This window comes from Lissotriton vulgaris, chromosome 1_1 (genome assembly GCF_964263255.1).
Source record: "Lissotriton vulgaris chromosome 1_1, aLisVul1.2, whole genome shotgun sequence".
Lineage (NCBI taxonomy): Eukaryota > Metazoa > Chordata > Amphibia > Caudata > Salamandridae > Lissotriton > Lissotriton vulgaris.
Window position 1 is genome coordinate 116033541 of NC_141685.1, and position 23491 is coordinate 116057031.

A 23491-nucleotide genomic window follows, 5' to 3' on the forward strand; every position below is an offset into this window, starting at 1 on the left:
CTGTAGTGTTAGATGAATCTGTTTTACACTTTTGACAAGCAAGCGATGAGGATGAACAGTTTTTTCGTCCCTGGTTTTAAATGGATTCAGGTTGGTTGACTGCCTCAGAAATAGTTGTTTCCCGCATGCTTCTTTCATGTGACTTAAATCCCTTCAGTCGAAGAGGCGGCTGCATGCTTGCAGATATGGCCATATCAGTACTTGGCTGGTTCAGTTCACAGAGTGGGGCTAGAATAGAAGCTGTTAAGGGCAGGGGATTAGCTTCCCATTGGTGCAGCAGGTGCAGTGGCACCAGGTCCCAGACGCCTTAAAGGCCCACTGAACCCTGATAACTGCAGTTTGTCACAGTTCAGACAAAGGCATGAGGGGCCCACAGAACAATTATTGCTGTTTTCCACAGTCCAAACAGAGGGCAGGTGTCACATTTCCTTTCTTGCCTTAGGGCCCAGGGCACACTGGCTAGGCCACTGGTTAAGGATGCATTGGGGAAGAGGTGGGGAGACAGGTGGATATTTAAACAGCTCGACAATGACTTCATGCCTGGGTATTAAAGTATTCATTGCAATTAAGGACTGAAGCAGGAATAGATCTCATAATATCGGGAGGCCTACTTACAAATGCAACTCGATAAGCGGCTGCCTTTTAACATCTCACTTATCACCTCTCCTAATTTTCAGTTTTATTTTCGATGCAGACTTAAATTGTGACCTATGAATATGTTTATCTATCTTTAGGTTCCAAATGGTCCATCTTTTCCATATGCAAGTATCAGACAGGTCGGGAACACCCAATGCCGTTGAACTTCATAAAGCCACATTAATCACTGGTCTTGAAATGCAAATGGCAGCATTAGGCACACAGGGGTGTAATCTACGTAATCTCATTATGTACCTTAGTATACAAGTAGTACCACATTCTTTGTATACCTGAATTAAATAGGCACACAAAATAGTACCGTATTTCAAGGCCCAGTTCAGAATTACAGGGAAGGTGCACTGTCCCAGACTACACAACGGTGCAGTCTTCAGTGGGTGCTGTCATGTCACACAGGGTAAGTACACCAGATTATGCTGGAAAAAGCATGTGGTGCCCCAACGTAGGTACAGTTGTAAACCAACAGTCTGCTTACAAAGTAAACCTTCTGGCAGCTATTAAACAAGGTGGCACGTTTCCCCTGCAGGTGGGTGGGGTCTGTCACCATCCTGTCAGGTGGTGGTATACAATCAGTGCACCTCCTAACTGCTTGTTTGCCCTTTTGCCTGTGTCAATAATACAGTGCAGTCGCAAGACAAAAGGTTTTCCCACATTTGAATGTGGCCATGCCCAATACAAAGGAAAGCATGCCCGCTGAGAATCTCTCCAACGTGATCCACACTACATAAAGGGCTATGTAAGTGTCTGCAGCCTCTTCTGTAGAACAAAAGCCAAAATGCCCATGGGACGCAGAAAGAGGGTGCACCCCGATGCTTCATCATGTACGAAGCCTTTGGCGTTCGTCTGTACTAAGCTAGTGATAGAGTAAGTGGAGGGTTTATTGCCCTCTATGTCACTCTACTTCTAAGCACCTACTACAGCTTGTACATTGGTTACTGTAATCTGTTCACATACTTTATGCTTAATATAAATAGTGCACAATTTCGGCGTTTGTGTCTGCCTACAATGTGGACATGATACAAACAACAGTACCTACTGTAGTGTAGTTCCTATATTCCCAATAGGCTCTGCGCATTGGAATAACATAAACAATAGTTTAGACGTAGGACTGAAGTCGACTAGGTCACTATTGAATATGTTAGACTTAATTGTGAATGCCAGCTAGCTCAGAGGTCACTAGAAACTTTCTCGAATTCACAAGAAGGGATTAGTTTCTGACAACCGCATAAACATGACAACTTTGTTCCCCAAGAATAAGAAATATATCTCTAGAGTCGCGGAAACAATACATTGCGATTTCACTCAGTCAATTGTGCATGCTTCGTTTCACCAGGATTTGCAGAGAAATAGAGACGGGTGTTTTCAATAAAAAAGGTTATTTATTGAGCAGTCTTCTTTCTCATGCAAGAGAAGTGAATTGCTACAATGGCAATACTTGTTATAAAGTAAAGTGCGTACAGTAACAAGAGTATTATGAAATAACACTGTAAAAGCATGATATGGTTTCTAAGCCATAAGATACCTAAAACGGATAAAATACATACAATGATAAATAACGACTAAAAGTACTCAACTGGTGCTTCTAAAATACGCCTACCCCGGTGTACCTAACCTAAGTCTAGTACGAGGGAAGAAGTAAGTGAGGTATAGCTTAAGATCAGTATTTTTTGCCAAGAATCTATCCAAAATTTCTCTAAGGGTCTAATGAGCTCCATACCTTGGTTTTAGAATGAAGGAGGTCTCAGGACTCAATCTCCCAGTAACCCGCAAGGGTAGCAGGGAAACACTGGAGCTGGATTTCTCGGCAGGAGAAAAGACAGGGTCTTTCTCAGTGCATCAGCTGGAAGGTCGGCTTCCTTCGGCACTCGCTACAGCAGGGTATCGGGAAAGTAGTTAGTCGATCAGCTCCAAACCACTGTGTGTTTGCTAGGGCAGATGTGGGTATATTTATACCTGGAAGGTGCAGAGTTCGACGTAAGATTGGACATAATAACCTCACTAAGAACTCGCAGTTCTTTGAAAACTCCATGAGTTCTTGGACAAATCAATACTTAAGCAGGGGGAAGTCCCGGACTGCTGAAGTTTAGTTTCTCTAAGAATTCGTTGTGGATTCTAGGAACTTGTGGAAGTAGCCATGTCGTATTTGGACTGCATTGGCTATGTCTAAACATGGTTATGATTCTTATGCCTATATAAGGATATAATAAGTTATACCTATATAAGGGCATGAATCGGGCAAATTACACTAGGGTCCTAGATTCGTCTACAACACTACTAGGTGGATGTTACAATTCAACAAGAGTCTAAAATACTTCAGCACAACTGACTTTGCATCAATATTACGGGGCAACAGTCTTGATAGCAAGCCAACTTTGTATACATTATTATCAGAGACTATACTTGCCACTTGGATACAACTTTACAAGAGAATTTTATAAATTTTCATACAGTTGTATTTATATAATAAAACAACCTACCCACAATAATTGATCTATCTATTCATCTTTTTGGGTTCTGGAGTAGCATGCTACTCGCTGAAAAGCGCTTCAACACTTCATCAGGGGTAGCAAGCGCTATATAAATGCAAAACCTTCCCTCTTCTATCCGTCCAGTCTCTTTTTCAACCCAACTAACAGACCAACATGTCCATCTCTCAAATACATTTCATATTTCCCTACACTAATTCCCCACTAATCATTTTGGGATCCTGGAGTAGCGTGCTACTCGCCGAAAAAGCGGTTCAAATTGACCCTAACGCACTCTGCTGCTCGCAGAACTCTGCATTGAGCGGTTGAGTTTTTTTGACACTTTGCCGAGTTCTTCATTGAGAAACACCGACTAGGACTATTCTTAGCATGAAAATCTAGATTTCAGTCATATGTTAAGAAACAAGTGTGAGTAGAAACCTTTTGGGTGGAGAAAATTTAAGACATTAATATTGTGAATGTTTTGTTAATTAGTTGATGTTTGCAAGTACTAACACTTCTCTGTGTCAAGTAAAGACCTTGAGAGTGTTGTAACTTTCAGATACTCAAATTGTGGATTCTGTTGCAATTAAAACATTTTCAAGGCCTGAAATTTCTTTGGAGGTTGCATGCGGGCAGCCTAAGTTATCCTGCAAGAATTTCTTGATTAATCCTATTGCAACTACAATATGTGTTCTCTCATGTAAAGTCAGGTTGTTAGAAGCTTTTCTGCAACTCTAGATATGCCTTACATTTTACCAGGTGCGGGTGCAATTCTCATGTTTAGTGAGATCTCCTTTCTGAGTATAACGTTTCTGGCTTTCCCCTCCTGTATAAGGCTTTGATCCAGTGTGAATTCTCTCATGTGAAGTGACATTGTATTTGTGTTTAAACCTTATCTGACATTCAGAACACACCCGTGTGAGTTTGCTCATGACAAGTGAGACGTAATTTGTGGCCAAAACTTTGCTTGTATTTCGAGCACTCATAAGGTTTTTCCCCAGAGTGGGATCTCTCATGAAGCATAACTCTGTCTTTCAGATTCAAGCTTTTATGGCATAAGGATTTTCTCCAGTGTGGAGTTTCTCATGGTGAGATAGCGTTTTTCACTGCAGCTTTTCTGGCATTCAGATCACTCATAAGGTTTTCATCAGTATGGAGTGGATTATGGTTAGTGAGGCTGTGCCTATCAAAAAATAGGAATTTCTGTCTTCACAGCATAGGTAATGTTTTTTCCCTGTGTGCGTCTGCATTGAGAAAGCATTTAAAATGGATGCTTTTCTGGCACTTGGAGCACTGAAGTATTTTTGATGGTGTGTTTTCTTATGGTGCATGTAGCCATCATTACCTCTGAATCTTTTCTGACATTTAGAGCACTGATGTTTTTTCCCCAGTGTGGATTCTCAAATGTACAGTGAGATCAGATTTACAGCTGAAACATTTTTGGCATTCAGAGCACTGATAAGGTTTTTCCCCAGTGTGGGTTCTTATATGGTGAGTGAGATTGATTTTTTCACTGAAACATTTGTGGCATTCAATGCATTAAGGTTTTTCCCCAATGTGGGTTCTTGTATGCCGAGTGAGTATTCTTTTTTCACTGAAACATTTCAAACATTCAGAGCATGGATAAGGTTTTTCCCCAGTGTGGGTCCGTGTATGTGTAGTGAGTATTCTTTTTTCACTGAAACATTTCTGGCATTCAGAGCACTGATAAGGTTTTTTCCCCAGTGTGGAATCTCACATTTCAGTGAGGTCAGTATAGCTCTAAGCTGGCCCTGTACGCGGACGACTTGATTTTATATACGGGTGATCCAGGTACAGCTATTCCTCGGATCGAGGAACTGACAGCAGAGTTTGGGGCATTATCAGGATACAAGATGAACAGATCCAAGACTGAGGTCATGTGTTGGAAATTAGATCAATGGTATGGCACTGAGAGTCAGGAGTTTAGATATCTGGGAATATATATTGTGAGGGAATTGGATCGAATTCCTAAGTTAAATCTGGACAGAACAACTAGGGAAATGGACCGTTTGTTTAGCAGATGGAAGAACCTCCCATTGTCAATATATGGGAAAGTGAATCTAGTGAAAATGGTCATTCTCCCCAAGCTCTCCTACCTGTTTTCCACAATACCGCTAACATTCCCTAAGAAAGACATAAATAAGATACAGAGCAAAATAGGTCGTTTTTTGTGGGGGGACAAAGGGGTGCGCCTGACCTGGAAGAAACTCAGAAGAAGGTTATTAAAAGGTGGGTTAGCTCTCCCCGATATTAGTCTATATGTAGTGGCATTCCAGTTTAAGAGCCTACGCATGCTACTTACTAAGCCAGACAACTCATCCTAGGGCAGATTGCTAGAAGAGATGGTAAGAGCAGAAGGGGGAAGCGATGCCTTTATGTATAAATTTGGATCTCCTAGATTCTTCAAGCAGGTTCGTTTGAAGATACTAAAAACCGCCCTAGAGACATGGTACGGGGTAAGGGTAAGCAGCGGGATTGGGTACTATTCAGACTCAGCTCCAGTTTGGGATTCACCTGGTACCCCGGACTGCTTGAACAATGCCTTGGCAGTACCTATAAAAAGGGCTGGGATTATAAAATGGAAAGAGTTAATGGATGAGGAAGGGATATATCCATGGGAGTACTTGAGGGCAAAGGTAGGGACAGATTTATCAAGATTTAAATATCTTCAATTGGTGTCTTGGCATACAGCGGAACGTGAGGAGATAAAAAGTAATGAGGAAATAGAAAGGTTAAGTCAATCCTTCACACCCATTATAAAAGAAATCTCGGTATGGTATCAACATCTACTAAAGGGTGAAGACACTGGGATAGCTTCGGCAGAGGGGGTTTGGAACAATTCCTCCATGGCACCACAGGCAGAGGGCATGCTTGAACCATCTTTGAAGACACTCTACAAACATATTAAGCCTGCCTGTCTGAAAAAGAACCATTTTTTCGTGGTCAATAGGCTTTACTACACTCCTTATAAAATCGGGAAATTTGCCCCCTCACCGCCACCAAAATGCCTGAGATGTCAAGAATTGCTGGCACATGACATCCACATATTTTTCGAATGTTTTTCTTGCTCGTAAGCCACTATGGTCAAATTCAAACTTTATCGAGTTTGCTAAACCGGCCCTATTAGATGGTTTTTGTTGATAAGAATCGTGCGCTATTGAACCGCGAGGTATGCCACAACGGGTTTCGCGACCGTGTGTGCATTAAGCTCATTATATTGTCCGGCGCAACAGAGATAGTCGCGCATAAAAAAAATGGATATAAGCGCGGGGTAATAACTTAGCCCTGTGATATTGTTTTATCTAAATTAAAGAGACATAATGTCTAGAGATAATAATCGTAGGATCCGATTTTAGAGGGTCTTTAAGTACGTATACGAGACATCAGTATTAATATTAACATGAGGTAACCTTTTCCTCTAAGACTAATGCCTTAACGCGAAGATACATATAGCTGCAGAGGCAACAAGCATCAAGGTGTTCCCTCTACTAAACTGTCCAGCAGTTTGATGATTTCCCAACTGCGTGACTCCATGATGGGATCGTATTTATTAATCCGATAAGAGGTATTGATTTATCATTTGCCCTTTAACTTTATCTAAAGACTCCAGGACATGCCTAAAAACTTTTTTACTAAAAAAATATGTGTATTTCTGTCTATTTAGTACGATCGTGTTGATCCGACTTCCATTTATTCATATCGCGGTCACCCTTGGTACAGCATTTATCTACACCAATGAAACTCTTATCCACAGGTATGATTATACTTGGCCCCTCAATATAGGAGTTAATAATGTGACAATGACAGGTATGAACATGTGTCCAAATAAGTGCCTCGACATATTTTATGCCCTAGGTGGATGTTAAAAAAACTCTCACCAACTGCAAGATACGACGCTAAATGATCAAGTAGCCGTATCGTTTCGTCACCATGTGTACATTTTCATACTGATCTCTCAAAATTTGAGGTATGTTTCTCTATGGGGGAATTGTAACGATTGCATACACAATGTACGGTAAATTTGTTGGTTAAGGTATATTGTGTGGTACCGAAAAACACATAAGTGTGACATATGTGCAAGTATGCTTATAATAGCTACCCCTTTTTCTCTCAAATCTAAAGGTATGCTCTTTATGTGGGAATTGTAAGGATTACATATCCAATATACGGTAAAATTGCTGTGCAAGGGATGCTATGGGGTATTGAAAAACACATAGGAGTTCCATGTGTACAAATATGTTTAGAATTGTTACCCCCCTTTTTCTAATAATTGATCAAAGACAATGTCTTTTTAGTTTTAATAACACAAACTAAGGGATTCTGTTGTATGCGTCCACATAGGACTATGTATTAAAAGTAAGAAGGTAATCAATAACGTCAGGAAATATTAGGACTCTGTGTAATGTCGATTTTAATTGTTGTATTTCTTTTTAGAGATAAAAACCGTCTTGAAGAAGGTGTTCTCATCCTCACTAAGCACCGAAACGCCGCGTCGACTTTTGGTTTTTTAATGTGTATTTTGTATAAATATTTGTATGAAATGATTGGATCATGTATTGACTCCAAGGCTAAGTCTTGGTTTGTTAAAAACTTTAAAAAAATAAATAAACTGATGGTTTTAACTGTTCCATATAGTATATTGTTTTTAACTGTTTTTTTAGTTTATTGTGACTTACACAGAGCTTCAAACTGACGTTACTTATACCCCTTATATATTTACAGTAAGGGTAGTCCGAATTGGTTTCGAGGTTACTTGTAGGTCGACTACTGCCTCCTATAGTATTACTGTGGCAGGCGGTATTACGACTTAGAAAGCATCCTCTTCTGTTTAGGGACTTTATTTCTTTTGAAATTTGAAACATTTCTGACATTCAGAGCATGGATAAGGTTTTTCCCCAGTGTGGGTTATTGTATGTCGAGAAAGACTTCTTTTGTCACTGAAACATTTCTGGCATTGAGAGCACTGATAAGGTTTTTCCCCAAAGTGGAATCTCACATGTGCAGTTAGAAGTGATTTACGGTTGAAATGTTTTGGGCATTCAGAGCACTCCTAAGGTTTTTCCCCAGTGTGGGTTTTTATATGCCGTGTGAGATGTCTTTTTTCACTGAAACATTTCTGGCATTCAGAGCACTGATAAGGTTTTTCTCCAGTGTGGGTTCTTATATGGTGAGTGAGATTGACTTTTTGGCTGAAACATTTGTGGCATTCAATGCACTGATAAGATTTTTCCCCAGTGTGTATTCTTATGTGCCGTGTGAGTCTACTTTTTATACTGAAACATTTCTGGCATTCAGAGCACTGATAAGGATGTTCCACAGAATGGGTTATTGAATGTTGAGAAAGACTTTGTTGGTTACAAAATCTTTTCTGGCATTCAGAGCACTGATAAGGTTTTTCCCCAGTGTGGAATCTCACATGTGCAGTTAAAAGTGATTTTCTGTTGAAATGTTTTGGGCATTCAGAGCACTGATAAAGGTTTTCCCCAGTGTGGATTCTTATGTGCTGTGTGAGTCTACTTTTTAAACTGAAACATTTCTGGCATTCAGAGCACTGATAAGGTTTTTCCCCAGTGTGGGTTCTTATATGCGCCGTGAGATTGCGTTTTTCATTGAAACATTTCTGGCATTCAGAGCACTGATAAGGTTGTTCCACAGAATGGGTCACTGCATGATTAGAAAGACTTTGTTTGTTACAAAACCTTTTCTGGCATTCAGAGCACTGATATGGTTTTTCCCCAGTGTGGATTCTTGTATGTTGAGTGAGTCTGATTTTTAAACTGAAACATTTTTGGCATTCAGAGCACTGAAAAGGTTTCTCCCCAGTGTGGGTTCTCATATGATGAGTGAGACTGTTTTTGTCGATGAAACATTTCTGGCATTCTGGGCACTGAAAAGGTTTCTCTCCGGTGTGGGTTCTTCTATGCCGAGTGAGCTCGGTTTGGGAAATGAAACATTTCTGGCAATCCGTGCACTGATAAGGTTTTTCCCCAGTGTGGGTCCTTGTATGTATAATAAGTCCTATTTTTTGACTGAAATATTTCTGACATTCAGAGCACTGGTAAGGTTTTTCCCCAGTGTGGGTTAATACATGTAGAGAAAGACTTTGTTTTTTACAAAACCTTTTTTGGCATTCAGAGCACTGATAAGGTTTTTCCCCAGTGTGGGTCCTTGTATGTACAGTAAGGTCTCTTTTTTCAATGAAATATTTCTGGCATTCAGAGCACTGGTAAGGTTTTTCCCCAGTGTGGATTCTTATATGTTCAGTGAGATAAGATTTACTGCTGAAACTTTTTGGGCATTCAGAGCACTGATAAGGGTTTTCCCCAGTGTGGATTCTTATGTGCCGTGTGAGTCTACATTTTAAACTGAAACATTTCTGGCATTCAGAGCACTGATAAGAGTTTTCCCCAGTGTGGATTCTTATGTGCCGTGTGAGGCTTCTTTTTAAACTGAAACATTTCTGGCATTCAGAGCACTGATAAGGTTTGTCCCCAGTGTGTAGTCTTATATGTTCAGTGAGATAGGTTTTACTGCTGAAACTTTTTTGGCATTCAGAACACTGATAAGGGTTTTCCTCAGTGTGGATTCTTATATGTTCAGTGAGATAAGATTTACTGCTGAAACTTTTTTGGCATTCAGAGCACTGGTAAGGTTTGTCCCCAGTGTGGATTCTTATATGTTCAGTGAGATTAGATTTACGGCTGAAACTTTTTTGGCATTCAGAGCACTGATAAGGGTTTTCCACAGAGTGGGTTAATGCATGTCGATAAAGTTGCGTTATGAAACTAAACCTTTTCTGGCATTCAGAGCATTGATAAGGTTTTTCCTCAGTGTGGATTCTCATATGCGAAGTGAGATAAGATTTACGGCTGAAACTTTTTTGGCATTCAGAGCACTGATAAGGTTTTTCCCCAGTGTGGATTCTCATATGGGCAGTGAGACAAGATTTACGGCTGAAACTTTTTTTGCATTCAGAGCACTGAGAGGGGATTTTCCCAGTGTGCATTCTCTCAAATTAAGTGAGATGAGATTTATGGCTGAATCAATTTTGGCACAGGTAACTTTTTCCCCACCTTGGGTTATTTTGCTTTGATTGAGGCGGGTTTGAACACTGAAATTGTTCTCACAGCCTGTGTTTTTCAAAGGTATATTCCTAGAGTTAATATATCTACATTTAGTTTTCTCTTGCTTATATGCCACGGTAAGAGTGAACCCGATTTTAGAGTCGGGCTTCTTTAGATAATGTTCAGCATTTATCTCTAAAAGATATTGTGTGTAATCTTCTTAACACTTGAATTGAGCAAAATATGTCTGGATGCAGCCCTGTAACACCGGTCGAAATGTTTGTAGCAGATAATACTCTTTTGGTTATAGCCTCTCCGGCAGCAACTTATTTTGTGACTGAAGTTTTTCTCAAATCTATTTGTATAGGTTCTTAGCAATGCAGTGATAAGGTGTTAGTCTGATATTTAATGACTAAACTGAGAAGTACATTTTTGCACTGGCGTAATGGCAGTAACTGAGAACATTAGAACATGCACAGTAATATTGTGGCTCATCAGTCGCAGAACATCAGTTCCTTTAACCTGTTCTGTGTTTGGTGTAAGGTTAAGGATTGTAGTTCTGAAGACAAGGATTTATTTACATTAGCTAGCGCAATGTGCTCATTTAATCCATTTTGATATTTAACAGTTTTAAATATCACTCCTGCACAACAGATAAGGTTGAGGCAATTTATATAGAATTACAGAACAGTACACAATAAAAAGGAAACAATCGGAGATGGTCATGAACAATACAATAAAGTGGTGAATTTTTAAGGTTTTCGCCAGAGTGAGCAGAGTGGGTCGAGGTGTTATATCCCGAGGCAGATAGTCTCAAACTTGCGTAACTGGTTAAAAACGGTTGTTGAACAAAGGTGATTTTCCAATCTTTTGGTTGTTAGCGTGTCAGCTTCGGAGTCTTCTTTCAGTGTCTTTTCTTTGATGGTTTGCAGAAGAAACCTTTTGTTACAAATCTTTCTTTTATGCAGTGTGTGCTTCCTCTCTGGAATCACATAGATCATGCATGCTTTAGATGAACGTTATTCTGTAATGCTGAGGCAATTTGTCTTTCTGATAATATTTCAGATGAGGATGTTGTGATTGGTCTTTCTGGCACTATTTGGATGCTGTGTGGACAGATATGACTTTGCTCTTGGTTAATGAAATGCAACATTAGAGACTTCACTTACAGGTATAGTACTTTCCTCAGCTCCCACTTCCTCGCCACACATAGATTTTGGAAATTGTTTAAACTTAGAATGCTGGATGTCCTTCAGGTATTCAAAATAATCCTCTTATGGCACTAACATTCAGTTGGCTGGTGCTAAATCTTGTTTTCTTCGTCCATAATTTCAATCACCTATAGTATTAAAATTAAATAGTTAATACATGTAAATATCCCCAAAAATAATTTACAAGCCATATCAAAGCAGAATTGCAGAATTTTGAAAGTGTTGAGCTGTTCTTCAGACAGAGCAGAGTGTAGAGTCGTAGCCTGGGAGTACCTGGATCTAGGAGTGAGGATTTGTAGAATTTCCAACATTTTATTAAGCTCAGAAAGGATACATGTACCCTATGGACTTGTAACATAGAATACCAAAAGCAGAAATTAAAGTCATATGGACTGGCACTAAACAGATATTTAAAATAGAATACTATTAATTAATTTTTAATGTAGATTTCTAGGATGGGAATTTCCCCTCCACGGACAACAGGCGTTTCCCCCTGCCCTGAGTTACCACCTACTTGTATCTGGTAACCTGACTTTTGAGCTCTGGCCTCTGCCACACGCAAATCTATTGTGTGTTGCGAGGACTATGCCTAGACCTATCCCTCAACTATGGTCCAGAGTATGAATCAAGGGCAATGAAATTAAGGAGTACTTTCATGTGTTCATTTTATTCCACCTGATTATCAGTCGTTAGGCTTTTCTGAGCTTGGATTTACCAGGTGCAGAAAAACTAACTGGGGGAAACACACAATTCTTCCCTCTGTTAGAAATATCTTTCCCCTTCCCTCCCCTGCTTCACCCATCTCCCCCCCCCCCCCAACCAACCACATGCATATATCTACCACCTGCTTAAAACAAGTGGTAAATAAAAGCAGAAAAACACTATGAAATAGTGAATGGCATGTGGTTTGACAGGCAGAAGAATCTGTTCCTCGTGGCAACTCCCCAGTACATGGCGTCAAACCTGTAACTGCACGTTACTGGGATAAATCTACCACAAAACAATTACATGAGATTTTTCTGCCACCGCAGTACTGTGCAACTTCTACCAAGGAACTATGAGAGATCTTGGACCGGTCCTGTGACCTGGAGGGTCACACCAAGTGTGCCCTCATTTAAGGCAGAGGACTGTCATGGGTTTAACAGCTAGAGCGGTGATGGCAATGCACCCTGTTGTAAGGATCAATAGCCTGATTAGATCTTTGCATCATGGTCAGTGGAGTGGCTTTCTACTGACACACCCATGTAATGCTCCATTTCTATACTTGTGCCCAGACTTTGCGATAACATAAAGTGCATGTTTAGGGAGTTGGTGTGCGTAGCATATATGCAATGTGAGAGTGCGACAGAGTAAACTGCATCTCATGCCTGCCAGTTGTGTATACAAGTGGGATCATCTATCCCTCATTTATACCAGAGTTCAAAGTCCTCTGTTACCAAGGAATAATGTGCTCTACGAAGTACGCAGGTGCCTGCTGTGGCGCCAGGGATGGTGTCAGCCTGACAGTTTATCTAAGTTGAAGGGACATCACCTGCAGGCTGAATTACTTAATGGAGAAGCTGTGTACCTGTACTGAAGAGCCTAGAAGTCTGCCTAGAAGCCTGCCTGTCTGGTAAGAAAGGGAAGGGAGTTTCACTATCCAACAGGAGGACAAGGCTGTCCTGGAAAAAGCAAGGTCCGACACATCCTCGTTATCTGTAGGGCGGGCCGGAAAGCCATCCAGCAGGACCAGCTAGTCTGAGGGATGCCAAGACTCTCCCAACAGTTCAAGGCAGAAAATAAAACTGTACGACAACATGATTGTTGAAGCCCAGTAGGACGATTGTGTGCTGCCAACAGGCCCATTCAAGGTTGCATTTGCCAAATTCCTAACATAACAGTCTGAATCTACTGACTTCCTGGAGAGCCTGTGTTGGGCTTTTAGATGCTGAATTTCCGACTACTCTGTGTCAGAGGTCCATGAGGGACTACAACTACTCCAGTGTCTGAGCTTACGCCTGTGGTCCAGCCCGCCACAGTGTGGGCTCAATTGCTGATGGTCAGGTCCAGAGGGGGCTGCACTTACAGACAGGCTAGGTGTGACTGCTACCTTGGGAGTGCTGATCTTCAGGCAACTGCAAAGAAAAGAGAGTGGGTTCCCTACTGAATGCAGCACTATATCCAGGACAAAAGCGGTACACAAAAGCCTGCTGGTGGGTCACTGCTATCTCGAGTCTTCGGGCGTGCCAATCAAATGTCGGGAAACAGGAAAGAGACCCAGACAAGACTGACTCATCCTGTGAAAGGGTAAGACACTTACGACAGAGCATACACGCATTGGGGTGACTAGAGTGACAGAACTGACCCTATACTATATTCATGATACTCCTAAATGCCCCTAGAGGGGAAGAGGGTATAAGAACTGGACGCACCTGTCTGCAGCAAATGGTAGTCTGGCATGCCTGCACTATCTTTTCACCCGGACTGTCCATAAAGATGATTTTAGGGCCGCTACGCACATAGCAGGGGGAATCGCAGATCATTCGCCGGTGGAGGTGCAACTCGATGGTCCGGTTGGTATGAATAAGGCGACTAAAAACGGTTCTGACATTTGCAGGTGGGTCACGCTCTGCAAGGTAACATCTGGGAAGGGGGGGAAGTTGCCTGATGCATCCCCACTGGAGGACCAGCTTCTAACTAATCCCCTGACCGAAAAATCAATCTCAACCATCTATAGGAAGTTGATCCACAATTCTCGGGATCCCTCGGGGATGTTTCAGGCGGCCAATCACCAACTTTTGTATTTTTCAAAAACAAGCTTCCAAAGCTGGAGTTTGTTTTTAAAAACCAATAACTAATCACCTTCACACCCTTGAAACTTTCTCCCTGATTAATCTACTCCCAGGAAGTGGGAGTCATTTAAAAACAAATTCTCATCACGACTGCCAGGTATTCCCTGGTGTTTTTGAATAAGAGAAAAATACATCAGACTGCTTGATCTAAAAAGGAATGGTCGTTCGATGTATTTACAGGCAGACCATCCGTTTGTTGGACAGAGTACTCCACCACGCTTGTGAAGGAGTACCCTGCTCACCAAACTCTAAATCAAGACCTTTATCTTGTCTGTGCTATGCATGTAACTCTAGGTCGGCTTCATTATGTCCATCAGTCTTTCTATGATGTACCTGTTATTGAGGCTTGTGTGTTTAGTACAGGTTTAATCTTACGGTGTGTGTGGGGGTTTATTTGAACCCTGTGGTTTAATCTGCACTTGTTGCTTATGCAGTGTTATGTGGTGTTATCACACCCTTGTAATTATAACAAGCATTTGCAATGCAATAGGTCTTGCATTAGGAAAGTTTGAGCTATTGGTATTGTAAATTACACATTTTTTATTTATGTGTTGGTTTTGAAAATAGCGAAATTAATAGCTTTGTCATTTACAATGCCAATAGTTTTAACTTTCGCTATAGCATTTGTAATGCAATATGTGTTGTATTTACGTGACATAGATTATTGATATTACAAATAACAATGGCTTTTAATTTTTTAAAATAATTAATACTTAAGTAAAAGTTATGTTAATTTATAATGGCAATTGCTTAAACTTTTGTGACGAAAATCCAAGAACAGAAGTGAAATATTAACATCTTTTTGTGACATTTGTAATGAAGCTTGAAACATTGAGAGAACATATTTGAACCAGTTGTTGTTGAATTGTTGCACAGATTGCTGCTGTAGTGGCGCTCAGTGATGTTTTGGTGGCGCTGAGTGATGCTGTAGCGTTCAGTGAAGCTGTGGTAGCGCATAGTGATGTTGTGGTGCCCCTGAGTAATGCTGTGGTATGGCAACAGACAGAGTGATGGTGACAGACAGACAGAGTGAGGGTGACAGACAGACAGACAGAGTGAGGGCGACAGACAGAGTGAGGGCAACAGACAGAGTGAGGGCAACAGACAGAGTGAGGGCGACAGACAGAGTGAGGGCAACAGACAGAGTGAGGGCGACAGACAGAGTGAGGGCGACAGACAGAGTGAGGGCGACAGTCATGTCCAAGTCATTATATATGGTCCAAACTCCAGCCAATCAGGCAACAGCACCCTCTGGAACCTTCTCCTCAGAGGCTCAGGCTCTCCAATTCTTTAGAACAAGTGTGGCATAAGAGCCAAGGAGAAGAGGGGAGCCTCTGAGGGGAGGTGGGTGAGTCACATGTGAATCTATGAAAGATATCAATACTGGAGAAGCACAGTTTTCAGATAAGTAACGTATGTTCTTCTCCAGTATTGGGGTATCTTTCATAGATTCATATGCTTGAATCAGAGTAGATAGCAGTAATTCGATAACTGTGCATAGTATGCCATAAGTACATTGTAAACAGAGTACGAGAGAATACATATACGTATATTACAGTATAGCAGTAAACATGGGCACATCTGCAAAAGCAGAAATATATACATATATACAATGTGTGCAGGAGGAGGTAAGAAACAGAGGCTCACCTTACTTAAAAAGATTACGTAGCACCGCTTGCCCAACAGCTGTGTCAGTATTGTTGGCAGCTTCCAGACAGTAGTGCTTGGTCGCAGCTCTTCAAATCTGATGAAGAGGCACACCAGCAAAGAGAGAAGTAGAAGAGGAGACTGCTCTAGTAGAGTGCGCTTTAATCGTTGCTTGAAGTGTCTTGCCTGCTTGCTGATTGCAAAAGGAAATTGCTCTAGATATCCAACGTGCAATAGTCTGTTTAGCAACTGGAGGTTCTTTACGCATCCTGCCGTGGGCTATGAAGAGCTGATCAGTTTAACGGATACTGGTTGTTCTTTGCAAATAAAATGTCAAACAACTCTTAACATCTAGAGAATGTAAAGTCTTTTCTGCTGGCAACTGTGTATTAGGGGAAAAAGTCTTTAAGATGACATGCTCATTCAGGTGGAAATCAGATGGAACTTTAGGAATTAAGGCCGGATTAGTGCGGAGCACCACAGCGTCTTTGGTGAATTGAAGAAAAGGTGGTTTGATAGTAAAAGCTTGTATCTCTCTGATTTGAAGTAAGAGCTAAAAGCAATGATGTCTGCCAGGAGATGAATTTAAGATCAGCCCTACGAATGGGCTCAAATGGGGACTTCATGAGTTGTGCCAACACAATGTTCAGATGCCAAGGAGGAGGCGGGTGTCGAATTGGAGGGAACATCTGAAGTAAGCCATTGAAAAATTGTTGAATAATTCTTGAAGAATAAAGAGAATTGGAGCCATTGTGCTGGAATCTGGAAACTGCATCCAGAAAAACCTTCAGGGTAGAGTGAGAGAGGCCGGATTTTGCTAATTGGCGTAGAGTGAACAGGGTGAACATTTATTTATTTAAGTTAGCAACTGACACCGTACGGGTAACCTGGCGCTGTGATACAGGCGACTAGCTTAGGGCCGAGAGACTGTGTCCCCTGCCAGGAAGGAGTTAGCAGGATGCCAAGGAGCATACTCGAGGGTAGAGCCAGGTTTTTAACCTTTTTCTAAACTGCAGGATGTTATCCATTTGTCTCCTATCAAATGGAAGAGTATTCCAAAGGCGGGACGCTGCCGCACTGAAGGCCCTACCTCTTGATTTGACTTTCCTAACTTTAGGCAACCTCACCAGATTAGCCATTGAGGAGCGCAGTGCTCGTGAAGGGACATATGATGTCAGTTTCTCCTGCAGGGATTTGGGCCAGTGACCATGTGGAGCCTTAAATACTATGCATAGTGCCTTAAATCGTACCCTCTGCGAGACTGGCAGCCAGTGTAAATCTGAGAGTTCCCGGGAGGCGGAGGAGTGGCGTGGTTGCACTAGTACCATTTTGGCCACCATGGTCTGTACTCTCTGCAATCTCTCAATCAGATATTGCGGGGATTCTAGTAACAGGGCATTACAATAGTCCAGCTTACTGAGGATGGTGCTCGGGGGGCGTGGCCTGGAGCCGTCGATGGTGGACGTGTAGTTTGCTAGCTCCGTCCTATGCCCTGAATATAAGCTGATTATCCTGCACTCCCCTGCCTGCAGCCCACCTGATCCCTACACAGATTGCCCCCGGGGACAAGCGGCGTGAAGCGGTGCAACGTGGCCCCGCTGGGACCGCTCCTTGGGCAAATTCTGTCGACGGAGCCTGTTGCGGCCTGCGGACCGAGACGGAGCCCCGGCCTAAAGTGATCGGCCTGGCCGGCCTACCACCCACCTCCTTCGCGGTCCAGCCGGGACCCGGGATCGGACTTCCGACAATCTGCACGCCGGACCCACGGATCGAGGTACAGAGCCCCTACCCTCACTGTGGCCCCGTAGCCTCCCCCATTTGGGCACATCGTCACGGGCCAGCCACACCACAACGCGGCCCCTACGGAACGCGAGGCCACTTCAGTGCCATCCCCACGCTAGCCCACGACGTCCATGGGACTCCGGCGTTCCGCCGGTGGGGAGAAGACCAGTGGAACAGTAGAGCAGGCGATGCGTGCAATCTGCTACAAGCGCCGAGGGTCCAGCTCCACTCTGCTCAGGTAACCAGCGCCATAACACAGAGCGGCCAGACCCTGTCACTGTCGAGGCGCCATCTTATCACCACTTCGGGGCCTAGTGGAGACCTCGGACCCTAGCAATCTCACCTTGCTAACCACGGAGCTGCCTGCTTGGAGGCCAGGGTCAGACACACAACATAAAGCGGCACGCATTACAGACACGCGGACCACAGTGGAGTGGGGTAGTACGCCGCGCGCTGTGGCGCCTATTTACAACGCTGCGACCCGGACCTTTTCCACTCTTTCGCCAGCCACTACGCACTAGCTCTGTGGTGGCCTGGACCCGTCACCTCTCCCCCCTCGCCACCTCTGCGGACCTGGGGGTATACCTACGGGTGGGTACACTGGTGGCGCACCGACCCACCCCCGCATTGATACCTCGCCAGGATAATCCAAGCTACCCCTACCGGCCCTGGGGTCTTCACTACCACTACCCCTGCTCAGTGAACATTGGCCCGTCCACATCCACTACAGACCACTCGGAGGGACAGCGGCGGGCTGCTGTGTCCGCTGCAGCGCCACCCTGCTAACACGAACCATGGGCAGGAACAGGGGCAAACCACAGGATCAAGGCGCCCGATCAGACGTGCAGCCCACGGGCTCTGAAGACCCGCTGGCCTCCTCCAGCATGGACATCGTCCCGCCGACCGGTAAGGGATCGCAAGACGCCAAACTAGATCTCATCCTGAATGAAATACGCGCGACGCGCGAAGCGCTAGTATTGCGCATAGACAATAAGGCGACTGGCCTGTCCCTACTTAAGGCTGACCACAACAAGTTAGCGGATCGAGTGGCAGAACAGAAAATAGCGCTGGACGACCTAATACCGCAGCAGACGGAACACTCAACGAAATTAGAAAACGTGGAGAAGCAACTGAAACTTCTGTGGGGTAGAGTGGATGACGCGGAAGGACGTGCCCGCCGCAACAACGTCCGCATCCTGGGTATTCCGGAGAGAAGCGAGGGGAGGGATCCCACGCAGTTTGTGGAGGATTGGCTACGGAAATTGGTGGGCCAGAGAGACCTCACCGCCCTCTACAGTGTGGAAAGAGCTCACAGGATGCCATCACGGCCCCCGCAACCTGGGGCGCCCCCTCGCCCCCTGATCGCTCGTCTCCTCCACTTCAGGAGGACACTGTCCTAGGGGCGGCCAGAGAGGAAGCGCCAATACGCTTCGAGGACAAGAATATATCGGTATACCCCGATTTCACACCCACTGTGCAGAGGGCCAGGTCCAACTTCATGGGGGTGAAACGCAAATTACGGGACAGAAACATGAAATATGCACTTTTATTCCCTGCCCGGCTCAAAATCCTACATGGCAACAGGTCCCATTTTTTCTATTTGCCCGAGGAAGCGGCGGAGTGGATGGAGGTCACTCTGACCCCACCGGCATCGCAGGACCCGTTCGCGGACCACCGAAGTGACACCCGCAGGGGCTCGCAAGACCGACGGAGCGACACTCACAGCCCCGGACATCATTCATCACACGGAGCACCGACGACGACGCAGCCATCCGGACACCAGGCGACAAGCAGAACGTCATCATCCCCGCATCATCGTCTAACTGAAGAGGCACTGGCCGCCCACGACGCGGAAGCAACCGGAGACAGACTCTCCGTCACCACCGACACCCACACTGAGGTGTCTGGTTCGGTTACCAGCTTGCAGCTCTTCCCAAAGATCACAGCCCAGATGGCAGAGGAGTTCTGAACCACGACACGATTGATCCTCTCCAGGTGGTAACGTATGACTAATCCCCTCCTTCACATATGGTGGGTTGTATGTGCAGGGGCCCATTGTATTGTGGGCTATCATGTCCACGCAGACAGTTCAGTGCCAATCGACGGAGGCCTACCACCCCCGGTATGCACAAGAACTTGACTGACTTGTGCCCAGGTTGGGCACCATGGTTTGGCTCCTGGGTACGTTGGCTCAGGGACCTTTTTGTTCAGGGGTTATTTGTTTGCGAGACACTCTCACTTCTTAGCACAACGGGACATGTGGGGTCACCCAGTTGTATCACATTGTTGAGCCACACAGTTGGAGATGGGACCTCTTAATAACTATCAATTGTGCACCTGGAATGTGCGTGGCATGGGATCTGTGCATAAACGACATAGAATCCTTGCACAACTCAACAGAAGGGGGACACAGATTGCTTGCCTGCAAGAGACACATTTGAACGCTGCTGAAGCGGTGAAATTGCGCAAAAAATGGAGAGGGCAGCTCTTTGCGACCTCATATTCTGCATTCTCTAGGGGGGCGGCAATTTGGCTCCTTGGCTCTCTTCCCTTCCAGCTGCTAGAGCAACGAATTGACCAGGAGGGTCGCTATGTATTTATACGGGGACTGTTGGATGGGGAGGCGGTAGTCATTGGCTGTGTGTACTCACCTAACACAAATCAATCGGAATTTTTGTTCAAGGTCAACGGGGTACTTGCAGATTGGGCTGACCATCGCTGGATCATCGGGGGTGATTTCAATGCTGTACTTGATGTTATGCTAGATAGATCACATCCCCCCTTACAGGCTACCGAGAGCAGAAAACAGGCTGCTGCGCTTGCAAGTTGGGCTGAGGGCTGGGATATGGCGGATATGTGGCGCAGCATACACCCTCTGGATAGGGAATACACCTTTTTCTCCCCTCACCACCGGCTTCACACCAGAATTGATCATGTTTTCTGCTCCCTTTCCCTCACAGCACAGATTGTCCAAGCCCAACACATGGGGAAAACACTATCGGACCACAACCCCGTGGAGATTACATGGCAGTGGGGTAGAAAGCTGGCTCCCATCCCGACTTGGCGGCTGTCTCCTGATCTCCTCGAGGACTCGGTCTTCCGGTCCTTCCTGTCCGACACTATAGATACCTACTTCTCCACAAATGCACACACGGCCAGCTCCCGGCAGATAGAATGGGACACTTTCAAGGTCTGTATTAGGGGGGCTGCTATGGCTATCAGGGTGGGAAGGAAACGGGAGGTGATCAGCGGGCTGAAGGAGGTGGAGGGCTCACTTGCATCCCTGGAGAATGAGGCAGCAGGCACCAATGTTCCCTTCACACCACTGCAAGAGGCACATATTAGACACACGGAGCTCCTGGAAGAACTGCGGATTATAGACTATAGGGAGTACACGAACAGGCAGCATACGCAAGCTGACCAGGCCGGACCACTACTCGGCCGCCTCCTACGGGACTCCCCGGTCAGCCAACCCATTCTGAGGGTTTTTGACCAATCTGGCCGCTCAGCTACCACCCAAATAGGGATCAACCCGGCGTTTAAAGACTACTACACCACGTTGTATAGCCCCCCGCAGCCCCTATCAGAACCCGCACTTGTGGCCTTCATGGAGGGTCTGGTTCTCCCACGACTTACTGCCAGCCAGAACAAAGACTTGAAACGTCCTATCTCGGTGGCGGAAATCAGACAGGCGATCAGAGCCCTTCCGAAGGGCAAGGCACCTGGAACAGATGGCCTGCCAACTGAGTTCTACGCCACATACATAGACCTTCTAGCCCCACGGTTACATACTGTTTATCTGGCAGCTGTTAGACCTGGCACCTTGGCGTGAGTCTCCCTTCCACTTTTTGCTGATGTGCCTCCGATGTTTTGCTGGTTTTCCGATACTCAGGGCACTGCGCCACGGCTGATCCGTGCCGCAGTGCAAGTGCTCCCTACTGTAAACTGTACATACGATTGGTATCCATGATTGGTGCATTGGATTTACTGTTAGTCCCCAGTAAAGCGCACGAGAGAGTGCCGGGGCGTGTAGATGCCGATACTGCTGGTGGGCTTGCAGCGCTGGTTGCGCCACCCACCCGAGCAGCCGTAAACTTGTGTCTGGGAACTGCGACCGCAGAACCCGCGTGCGGTCTCGTACTGTCACGCTAGCTGGGCAAGTGTCCCCACTTGCCAGCCCCGACCCTTCCCTTGACTACATATTAGACGCCCCTATGGTAGGCCTGCGGGCAGGGTGCATTGTAGGTGCGAGGTAGGACAAGCCCTGATGTGCGTGGCATGTCCTGGTAGTGACTTACAACGAAGACCGTATTTCACTACTGAAGGCTACCTGCTCCATTAGGCCAGACTGAGCTGCGAGGATTATTACAACCTATAACCCCCGCAGGCTCAAGGAGCATGGTAGTGAGTCATGTTTAGTATGCCTGGACTCAGGATGATGAGATATTTCTTGTAGCCAAGTTTATTTCGTTATCCTGGGTTTGCAAATGCTACTTTTAGAAAGTTAGCATTTGCTTGCCTAACCATTTCAGTGCCTCTGCCAGTATGTGTATCCGACTGTCTGGGATGTGTGAGTGACAGGGCTGGAGGGATGACAGGTGGTGAATGCGCAGATTACACCTTAGTGGGAGGTAGGAGTGCCTCTTGACTCGAACTGTCACTGTGCTCGGCCACCACAATGCTGGCTCCACCCTCCTGGGGAGCGGCGGATGACTCTGCCGGCACCTGGCCCAGGAAGGGCGAAGCCCCCATCAACAAGGTACTCTGGCCACTCCTGTCCAGACAATACTGGCTCCACCTCCTGTGGGGCGTCTGATGCGCCTGCCCCTCACACTGAAAGCAGAAGCCGGAGTACACCCGCCGGGGTACTCCAGAACTGAGAGTGGCTATGCAAAGGCCCCCCTGGCCTGCGAGAACAAAAGAATTGGCCTATAAAAGATGGAGCCCTGCTCCTTGAAAAGTTAGATCCAGTTTGGGCCACAGAACGACTCTGCCCTACGAGAAGGACCGCGAGAAGACAAGGAAGGGTGCTGACTCTTGCCTGTGTCTGGTGCCTTGCTGCTGAAGGAGAGGAAGACAAAACGACGAAACGACTTTTGTGCTACTTTGTGCCAAACTCTGCAAAGAGATCTCCAAGGGCTTGGAAACTGAACTTGCCCCCTGACCAGCGTCCCAGGACCAGTGGACGCTAAACCCCCCCTTGGAAGGAAGCGACTGCGGGTGTTGACCATCGCCGCAGTACCGACAAAGAGGAAGCTCCTCTAAGGCATCCACTCCCTCCCGACCACCGTGACCGGGGCCCAAAGCTACAGCGGAAGCACAGTGAGGACCAGCCGCCGCTGGCCCGAACATCGTGACCACACCTGCGCTGGGAGCCCGAGAGCAAAGCGAAGGAGGACCCGTCTGGTCCGAGCTATCGAGGCGACTGCATAGCGAGCCGTCCCTCACCTGCAAGGACAGACTATTGCCCTACGAGAAACCACAAGGTCGGTAGCCTGCCCGACAGCCCAGCTGTGAGCCCACAGCTGCACCGACATTTGGCCGGGTACGTCCTGCACTTGGGGACCGTACTGCCACTTGTCACCGCCACACAGCCGCCGACTCCAAGGTCGGAGCAGACGACGAAGAGAGGACCGTGCCGCCACAGAGCACCGCTGCCCCGGACGACCAGTGACCTGCTCGGCCGAAGAGCCGCAACGATCAGCGACACCGGGAAGGCAACGCGACGTGGGACAGATCCCCTGGAAGCCGCTGGCTCCACCAAGAACTTTGTTTAACGCCGGCCTACGGGCCTCACAAGAACTACGATAAGA

The 23491-nt window shown here is 45.6% G+C and overlaps 1 protein-coding gene across 2 annotated transcripts in view; it reads right to left on the reverse strand.

Moving 5' to 3' along the window:
- Positions 1-3002: 3002 nt before the first annotated feature.
- The window catches only part of LOC147737681 (uncharacterized), a 264833-nt gene continuing 244344 nt past the window's right edge, over positions 3003-23491 (reverse strand). For both annotated transcript variants that reach the window (XM_086939919.1, XM_086939950.1), the window contains exon 2: positions 3003-11546. In XM_086939919.1, the coding sequence (XP_086796045.1) occupies positions 8194-10149 (1956 nt within the window). In that variant the 5' untranslated portion in view covers positions 10150-11546 and the 3' untranslated portion in view covers positions 3003-8193. The remainder of the gene's footprint in view (positions 11547-23491) is intronic.